The sequence below is a fragment of the Sceloporus occidentalis genome, unplaced genomic scaffold, assembly GCF_023333645.1.
Source record: "Sceloporus occidentalis isolate IW3139 unplaced genomic scaffold, rSceOcc1.0.p SCAF_9, whole genome shotgun sequence".
Classification (NCBI taxonomy): domain Eukaryota; kingdom Metazoa; phylum Chordata; class Lepidosauria; order Squamata; family Phrynosomatidae; genus Sceloporus; species Sceloporus occidentalis.
In genome coordinates, this window is record NW_028316989.1 from 3,759,595 (window position 1) to 3,769,552 (window position 9,958).

General features: G+C 43.1%; 1 protein-coding gene across 1 annotated transcript in view; it reads left to right on the plus strand.

Annotated features, from left to right (window-relative positions):
* Nucleotides 1-6,993, plus strand: part of BMP1 (bone morphogenetic protein 1) — a 94,353-nt gene extending 87,360 nt beyond the window's left edge. The window contains exons 16-20 of the mRNA XM_089538015.1: nt 141-266; nt 2,645-2,772; nt 3,748-3,961; nt 4,674-4,924; nt 6,267-6,993. Of these exons, the coding sequence (XP_089394141.1) occupies nt 141-266; nt 2,645-2,772; nt 3,748-3,961; nt 4,674-4,924; nt 6,267-6,401 (854 nt within the window). The 3' untranslated portion in view covers nt 6,402-6,993. The remainder of the gene's footprint in view (nt 1-140; nt 267-2,644; nt 2,773-3,747; nt 3,962-4,673; nt 4,925-6,266) is intronic.
* Nucleotides 6,994-9,958: the final 2,965 nt, after the last annotated feature.

Here is a 9,958-nt window from a genome sequence, read left to right on the forward strand (position 1 = left end):
AATCAGGCCATGAGACTAGTTAGACTGGGAAAAGGTGGTCAGTTTCCAGATTAGCTGATCCAGGTGTCACCTTGTTGCCAGCGGTATTTAGGTTCCTCAGAAGGGGGCAGCCTGCTAAGCCAGTGACACTTCTCTCCTAGACAAAGATGAATGTTCGAAGGATAATGGTGGATGCCAACATGAGTGCCTGAACACATTCGGCAGCTACGAGTGCCAGTGCCGCAGTGGTTTTGTGCTCCACGACAACAAGCACGACTGCAAAGAAGGTGTGTTCCATGGTTTTTCTTGGTTCAGTCCCTTACCCCTTGTCGATTTTCACTGGTATAACCTTTTCCTGACACTCTGTGGATACAAAAGACAGTTTGGTCCAAGACAGAAAATGCAAGTTATGATGGATACCAAGTATGCATCTCTTTTTGTATCAGCATGCTTTGCATGCAAAGAACTCCTAGCTGAGTCCCTGACATACTTTCCTAGGAGATTATCACACTGGCAAAAAAGATGGGAGCATAGCAGTATGCTGCCGTCAATATCTTGTGATTATCCCATGAATAAAGAAGAATTATAGTGCCAGTTTTTATTCACAGAAAATCTCTGTGAATAAAAAGCGGTGCTAGAATTCCTCTTTATTCACAGGATAATCATGACGTTGCACGACGTCACATGATAATGTTCGCATTATCATGCCGTATTGATGGGAGCGTACCACTGTGCTCCTGTCTTTTTTGCCAGTGTGGTAATCTTCCTAGACAAACTAGACAATACCAGGCTAATGCGTTAGTAGCATAAGAGATGCATAAAAGCAAAGGCGTCCATATGGTATGAAAATACATGGTTTGAGCTTCAGGATTTTGTTTTAAAAAGACATAAAACTTTAATGGGTCACACTGTTCTCTAAATCCCAGTCAAGAGGCTTGATTAGGCTTCCTTGTTCTTCTCAAGAGCTACAGTCTGACATGATGTCTTCCGAAAATGTACCCGCTTCCATTTGAAATGAAAATGATTGAAGAGGCTTGATGGCTGGTGTGATTCAGGGACTAGAATGCTGGCCTTCATTTAGTTGATCAATAATCAAAGCTGTTTGAGGCTGGAGATTCACAATGGCCTTTGGGTCAGTGTCAGTCCAGTAGTGACTCCTTATCTAGAGTACACAGATTGCTGCACTGTTGTCTTAATATTGGGTTCAAAGGGAGGGGGATTTTCTGACCATTCTCTTTCTTCCCATTTTTAATATGGTGGTATTACGGTGGGTTTAGATTTTGCACCTTATTTTTCTCTTTAACAAAGCTTTGATCAGACAGATAAAAGGTCGGACAGATAGAAGGAGTCAACTCCTACCTTATGAGCCTCCAAATAACACGGTCTTCAGTTTGTAACCCTCCTATGTCTCATTGTGTTTCTAACCAGAAATATATATATATTAAGGGGGGAAAATATGGGATATCTATGTAATACCTTTTTGTTTGATAGTGTTAAAGCTTTCCATCTGGAAGCACCCTTTCAGTGGATGGGGAAGGAGTAAGGATTTTTTTCTCAGGGGATGAGCTGAAGGGAAACAAGCGTTTGGGGTTATATCGATGGAGGATTGACTATGATGAAATCTGGGTGGAAAATGTCTGTATAAGAGATAAATCAGATCCAAGGCATCACATACTTTTAAAGCTGAAAGGGATTTTGGAAGTTATCTCATGCAACATCTAGCTCAATGGAAAATCTAAAATGTGGAATGCAACTACAGAGAATTGATGTGGGGTAGTGTCCGGGAAGGGACAGGTCTTTTGAGATAAGTTAATTGAAAGAGATAACTTGTGGGGGTAAGGGGTCAGACCCCAGTATTGCCTTGTACTCAGTTTGTCGCCTTGGACAATCCACCATCATGTTTGCACTAGCAGCTAGTCACACCCCAAGAAAGATCTTCAATGAGAACATGGAGGCAAGAAGGTTCCATCTTCTGAATATGATGGAATCGGCATTTTAACTAACTTGTAGCCGCAAGTTTGTTGTGGGGCAAACAGTGAAAGAGCTGAAAGTGTCTTCCAGGATGATGATGATGATGATGATGATGATGATGATGATGATGATGATGATGATGATGATATTTTTAGTCTGCCTTTTCCAATGGATCAAGGTGGGTTACAGCATAAGGATTAAATGTTACATGCTATAAATAAATATATGTGAGCCCAGATGGTGTAGTGGTTTGAGTCTTGGACTATGACTCTGGAGACCAGGGTTCAAATCCCAGCTTGGCTATGGAAAACCACTGGGTGACCTTGGGCAAGTCACAGTCTCTCAGCCTCAGAGGATGGCAATGGCAAACCCCCCTCTGAACACAACCTGCCCAGAAAACTTCATTATAGGTTCACCTTAAGGCCACCATAAGTCAGAAATGACTTGAAGGCACACAGCAACAACAACGAAGTATTTAATAAATTAGTAAAGCCCACCGAGCCCTTATCTCTTGTTTGGAGCTCAGTGCCTTAGCAAATGCTAGATGGATAACTAATCAGACCATGGAGTAAGACAGCTTCCTAAGTTTCTTTGAAGCTAATTTTGTAACAGCTCTCCAAAATGAGACAGGATGGATTTGTTTAAAACAGCCTTCTGGCCCTTGCCTGTTTATTGAGTCCTGCTTTTTTTACAGCTGGCTGTGATCACAAGATGACATCCATCAGCGCTACCATCACCAGCCCAAACTGGCCAGATAAATACCCAAGCAAGAAGGAGTGCACCTGGGCAATAACAACTACGCCGGGACACCGTGTCAAACTGGTAAAGTGCAGGAGAAGAGATCATTGGAATGCATATATTAGCAAGGGATTCATACTGCACTTTAACTGTTCCCTGTTGTATAATGGAAAGAGCAGCAGGGTTTGCATAGTAGGAAGTCCTCTGCTGACCATAAAGAAATAAAACTTAACCAAAAGAAGATTTTTAAGCACCACTTGAAAAACCTCATGCCCATTATTGTAATGTCTCAACATGTTCCATGCTTCTGCCACGCATGGTTTCAGTGCTTTACAGAACTATGCAGTATGACAGTGATACTCAGGAGATGCAAATATCTTAGTAACCATGTAGTGTTACTATAGTAACACTGTAGTAATACTGTATTGTTACAGGGCTGAAGCTATAAGTGTACTTGAGCAATGTGGGAACGAACACCAGCAATGAAGTTAGCCAGATCTGTCAATGTGACCTGTTCAAAATATGCTTCCTAGGAAGGATTATAGTGTGGGCTTCACCCATAGACCTCTGTTTTGCTGTTTCTATGTGATGCTTGTTAGGAGTCAACAACTTGCATCCCTGTGGCTCAATATTCTCCTTGGAAGATATAATCTGGCTTTCCAATTGAAAATTTAGTTATTCTTCCATCCTGTAGAAATAAAGCAGTTTGACACCACTTTAGCTGTCATGGCTCTATATTGTGGGATCTTGGGATCTGTAGAGGTATTCAGCCTGATATGTCAGAGAGGTCTGGTGCTGCACCCAACTACAAATCCCAGGATTCTGTAGGACAGTCATAGCAGGTAAAGCAGTGTAAAGCAGGTGGGGTAGGGATGTATGTAGGAAGCCATGGCCATCATGGCCATCAGTTTCATTTCAGAAGATGAGGCTGACTCCTGGTCTGTAGCCCAACAGCTCCAGCTTAGAGTGTTCCTCTAGCTTACCTAGTTACTGACAAGGATAATGCTGTATAATGTGTTATGCCTCCTACTGTCCTTGTTAGCAAGTTTCCTTTTTCAGACCATCAAGGAGTTGGATATTGAAGGACACCAAGAATGCACTTACGACCACCTGGAGGTTTACAACGGCAAAGATACCAAAGCTCCTGTCTTGGGTCGATTCTGTGGATCGAAAAAACCAGAGCCTATCATCTCTTCCAGCAACAGGATGTTCCTCAAGTTCTTCTCCGATAACTCCGTCCAAAAGAAAGGCTTTGAGGCAACCTACACATCGGGTAATGCTCATTGCTACATTTTGGCCCTAACTATCGAAGTCTGCTAGAAAGGCCTAGTAAACCGAAGCTGGTGTTTCAGGTGTGATTTTTGCCATAGAGTATACTTGCCCTGTATCAGGACTGTCACCATTCCCCTATAAATATACAGATTGTATGAGAAGATTTGCAGTACAAGAGGAGACAAGACACATTAAAGCATGTCTTCATGATGTCCGTACCCAATTTGGGGCTTCCTCCCCACAACCCACAACCCAATACCTTTTCAGTCACAGTCCCCATTCATCCTCCGGTGCCAGTGCTGCAGGTGCGAGTCACAAGGTGCCCACAAATTACATAAACATCATAAGATCACCCATCTTTGATTCACATGAACACTTCAGAGACTCAAAGTCACAAGGTGCCCAGCATTGATAACATGGCTGGGTGCCTCATTCTTATCTCAGCAATGACACCGGACAACGAACAGGGACCACAAGTGAAAATACAGCTACCCATTGTCCCTGGGGGAATAGAGCCACTTGCAAAATGAGGGGGGAATTTGGGGCCAGAATACTCCAGGGGCAACCCAGACTATTCTGGCAAGTGTAGATGAGCCCTTGGTTTACCCACAACATGAAATAGCAAGTTGTTTTTTTATTGGAAGATTGAGAGCAGGGAGTCATTGGGCACAGAAGAGTCAAGATTTTCACTGTATGTCTATTTGTGTTTCCAGAATGTGGAGGCCAGATGCGAGCCGAAGTGAAAACCAAGGATCTTTACTCGCACGCCCAATTTGGAGATAACAACTACCCTGGAGGCTCAGACTGTGAATGGGTGATTGTGGCTGAGGAAGGCTATGGCGTTGAGCTGATCTTCCAGACATTTGAGATCGAGGAAGAGGCGGATTGCGGTTACGACTACATGGAATTGTTTGATGGCTATGATGGGACAGCCCCACGTCTGGGACGCTATTGTGGCTCTGGGGTAAGCGGATTGATTATTTTGCAAATGTCAGTCTCTGCTTTTCTGCAACCGTTGCAAGAGTCTTTCTTGCAGGAAGGTGGCAAAAGGCACTGATAATAACATGATACATTTGGGCTTTCTAAAAGAGGAGGAAGATGGAGATAGTGGTGTCTGGTAGGATTGACTGCAGGCACAGTGTGCTCCTAACCTCCAGGACTTCAGCCAATGGGTCTGGATGGCCCTTGTGGTCTCTTCCAACTCTATGATTCTATGATTCTATAAAAATCAATATGGAATAAAGGTGTATGCCTGTAACTCTGAAGCATACTCCAGAGTTTGTATGCTTTCGTAAAGACAGCACAATGTTTTCTCTTTTCATTTAAACAATGGCTTTCATTTAAACAAAGTTTCTGGTTGCTACTGTAAATCACCATTTTAAAACACTGGCTATGATTCTCGATCACTTACTTAATTAATTATTCTTAACTAGCCTAGCATGATGCAGTCCTAATGGAATCTTCCCTGCCAAATCCAGACTTACCAATGGAGATCTGTTCTCCTGTCAGTCTGGAACCAGCAGACTGATATTTCCATTCTTATCACAATTCCTCCTCACTCCAAACACTGCTGGAAGATGGGAGTGGAAACATCAATATGCTGTGTCCCAACTGAGTATCCCTTATCCAGAATTCAAGAATCCAAAATACTCCAAAATTGCCCACATGGGTGGCTGAGGTAGCAAGCCCTTTGTTTCCAGATAGTTCCATGTACACACATTTTGTTTCATGCACAAAATTATTTAAAATATTATGTATAAAATTACCTGCAGGGTATATTTATAAGGATGTATACGAAACATACAGTGAACCCTTGGTATACGCTGAGGTTTGGTTCCAGGCGTGGGTATCAAAATCTATAGATACTCAAATCCCGTTAAATACAATGGCATAGTGAAATGGTGTCCCTTATATAAAAAAGGTTTGCTTTTTGGAATATATATATATATATATATATATATATATATATATATATATACACACATACACTCAAGCCGTGGATGGTTGAATCTGTGGATGAAGAATCCATGGATATGGAGGCTTGGCTGTAAATGAATTTTATGTTTAGACTTGGATCCCATCTCCAAGATATATCTCATTATGCATATGCAAATATTCCAAAATTCCCCCAAAACTGAAACCCAAAACACTTCTGGTCCAAAACATTTTGGATAAGGAAGACTCAGCCTGTAGTAGCCAACCTGACCCAAGGAAAGCAAGATCTTACTTTTAGAGCTAAGAAGGACCCTTCCCTTCCCAGTTAACCTTACCTTGCTGTCTTTCTCTCAACCCTTTCGTCCTTCTAGCCTCCAGAAGAGGTCTATTCTGCTGGCGACTCCGTGATGGTAAGATTCCACTCCGACGATACCATCAACAAGAAGGGTTTCCATTTACGATACACCAGCACCAAATTCCAAGATACGCTGCATACACGGAAGTGACCCCCGGCTGCCTGACCCCCTGCGACGGAGAACAGGCCTTCCATTCCTGGAGGGACAGATCTCTGCTGTTCACAAAACCAACGTAAAGACACCCGTGGAGAAGATTCAGATAGACTGGAAGGAGAAAATACACAGTACACCTCAGAGTATGAAACACTCACACAGAAATAAAGGTGCTGCCAGCCACTCTTACGGACTCGGCTTGGGGAAGTGGGGGAATTCCTTTCATTTAAAAAAGAAAAATGTCAATTTCTGTGCCTCTTTTGTTTCTTGAGCAGAGTGTCTTCGGGACTAACCACTTTGCAGCTTCCATTTACCGTTTGATTTTTTTTTCTACACTGTTTCCCCCCCAATTCTGGAGGTTATGGTTTAAAATAATGCTGGGAGATCCAACTCGTGGCAGACATTTTCCATCATAGACGCCATAAAGCAAGGTTGCCAGCCCAGGTTTCTGAATATACAGACCCAAACACAGTGGAGAGACTGCCATGTTTGCAGAAGCTGTCTGTCTGTTGTAATGATGTAATAAATACACTTTCTTGTACTTCTAAAGAAATGCCCATCAGCCTCTTTAAACCTTTACCATTTCCAAGTTGTTGTTGTTGTTGTTCTTTTTTTTCATTCTTCCGTTTCCAAGAAAAAATGTAACTTGAAGAATTCCTTGCTCCTTCATTAACTTTTTTAAAAATAATTTTTAAATTAAAATTTGAATTGGAACAAAAGCAAAACCTGCCGTTTCCACTTCTGGAGTCCAGTTGGGAAAGACATTGCCAGAGTTCTTTATTCCTGATTATTGAATCTTTATTTTTGGGGGTTCTTCTTTGCTTTTGGATTCAAGGCAACTCTTGTCTTTTTGGAGCCCTTTCAGAGAATCTCTTGACCAGTTCTTTCCCTTTCCATTGGCAGTCTTTTCTGGAGTGGCTTCGGTTGTTCTTTCAAGCAATCTCCTCCTTTGGTTTCCCATTCCCAGTTCTGCCATTCTCTTTTTGCTCCTAGTTGTGATGAGCAGCCCTTAAGTCAGTTGTTGTTGTGTTAATGGCCTGCACAATGCGCTCTCATAAATCCCATGATATTGGTCATCTCGATGTTTGGGTTCCTCACAAACGTGCCTGGCTGGATGAATCCCCAAGCCACATATGGATGGTTGCAAATGGATTTTCCATGGTCACATTAATGATCAAGACACTCTATTGTCCTTGACTGTAATCCTAGAAGCCGTATTTGTGAGCAGAAGACACACACACACACACAGAGAGAGAATGACAAGAGAGTTGGAGCAATAGCTTTTTGAATGAAGAAAACAGCATGGCCGTCTTATGGAGTAAGCAGCAGCTGCAGTGACGCAGCTCCAAAATCTATTTTGCAGTTTGTAAGACACACATTTACCAATAAGAGTCACCCCTCTGTATCCACAATTTTTTTTATTCACAGATTCAAGCATCTACGGCTTGAAAATATTTACAAATAACATAAATTCTAGAAGCAAACCTTGTTTTTGCCATTTCGCTATTGCATTGTATTTATTGGGACTTCACATCCATGGATGTTGGTATCCATGGGGGGTCCTGGAACCAAACCCCAATGGATGCCAAGGGCCCACTGTACATATGTTTAGGAGTATAGTTCTTGTCTGATACCACTAGTAGTAACCACTAGTTTACTATACCAACAGCATTGCTGTTCTCACTTGCACAGAGTACCATGAAGACCCTACTTTCATTTTTAGCACACACAAACACACCCATAACACCAATGGAGTGATACTAGCTGGGAAGTAAACTGTTCCCTGAGTAAATGGCTAGCTAAACAGAGACAATGTGGTATAGTGGCTTGAGCAGTGGACTATGACTCTGGAGACCAGAGTTTGAATCCCAGCTCAGCCATGCAAACATATTGGGTGACTTTGGGCAAGTCACACTCTCTCAGCCTCAGAGGTTGGCAATGGCACCCCCCCCCCCTGAAGAAACTGCCAAGAAAACCCCATGACAGGTTTGCCTTAGGGTTGTCATAAGTCGGAAATGACTTAAAGGCCCACAACAAGAACAAAGGTCTGCCAGAAGAGATAGGTCTTTAAAACCATTTTAAATCTCTTCTGGCAGGCCATTCCACAGTCTAGGGGCAGCTGACAAAAAAGGTTTTCTAGTTGACAGTTGACCCTCTAGTTGTGGTCAGTTGAAGCAAATATCCCCCAGAAAACCTAAGTGTATGGGGCAGATTATACCGGAGGAGGCAATCCTGAAGGTAACCTGCACTCAAACCATGTAGGACTTTGAATACAACACTTTGTATTTTGTCCAGCAACTAACTGACTTGGAAACACACTTGCAGATGTGAGGGCATTGTGATGGTGTCTGTGTTCCATGGCAATAATCCAGGAACTGGTTGTAAAAGAGAGAAGGCTTGAATGAACCAGTTCCTGGATCCTTGACAGAGAACACAAGAGGCTGGGGACTTGGTTTCAATGAAACATGACACTCAGATCCAACACTTCTCTGATATACAGATACAGCACCTGTTTAGGAAAGCCTAAGGTGTGGTCATGCTTATGACATCAGCTCTGTAGCCACTGATGTCACAGAGCCACTGGTTTCTTTGGACCACTGCAAGCCATGGAGAGTAAGGGTGGGCATGAACATGGGGTAAGTGAAACATACCGGTAGAATGGAAATTGATAAGACCAAGTGGCGAGAACTGGGCCTCACTCCCAGGCAGTTGTCCAAGAAGATCGGGGTCACCTATTCTATGGCTGAGTTCATCACCCAGAGCTACCGCATACCCGTTCATGCCCAAGGCCCACTAACATCTTGTGCCCGTTCCCCACTACGTCATCAGAAGTGCCCCAAGAAGAACCAATGTACAAGCAACCTTACACGGAAAGGGGGATGTGGTGAAGTACCTGGCTTTGCAGCCCCATCAGCATCTTCTAGAAGGAAGAGGGAATGGTCAGATGAGGAGCTGAGTGACTGTGAAGGTCCTTCTTATTGTTGTGCTTCCACCATAACAAAAGAGAGGTATGAGACCATGGACCCTCCGTGCCTAACTGCAAAGAGGAAGGGAAGTGACCACAACAGCTGTACGTCACGTACCTCATCTTGTACCAGCTTCTGCCGGCAACAGAATAAGAAGACCAGTCCTTTTACAAAGGCAAAATGTTCAAGAGGAAAGAAAATAGCTGAGCGTGGAAGGAACAAGGCGACAAAGGCAAAGAGCGACAGCTCAATCAAATGCAACTGCACTGCAGAGCCCTGCAGGAAGAAACGCAAGATGTTCCCTATAAACATCCACTTAGATGTGCCTTTAAATATATTTCTGGATGATGATGAGGGTGTAGAGTTAGATTGTGAGACCCAGCAGTGCCAGCAAATAGAAGACAAGAGTACAGCTGCCCAAGTGCCATCCCATCAAAGCAAAAGCATCTGTGAACCCCCAGACGATGAATGTCAAAGGACAAAGGGAAAAGTAAAGCTATGGTGTGAGGAAACAGAGGATGAAGAAGATCCAAAGATGAAGAAATGTTTCCTGCAGGAAGATCACAGCTCAGAAAGCTCAGAAAGCGA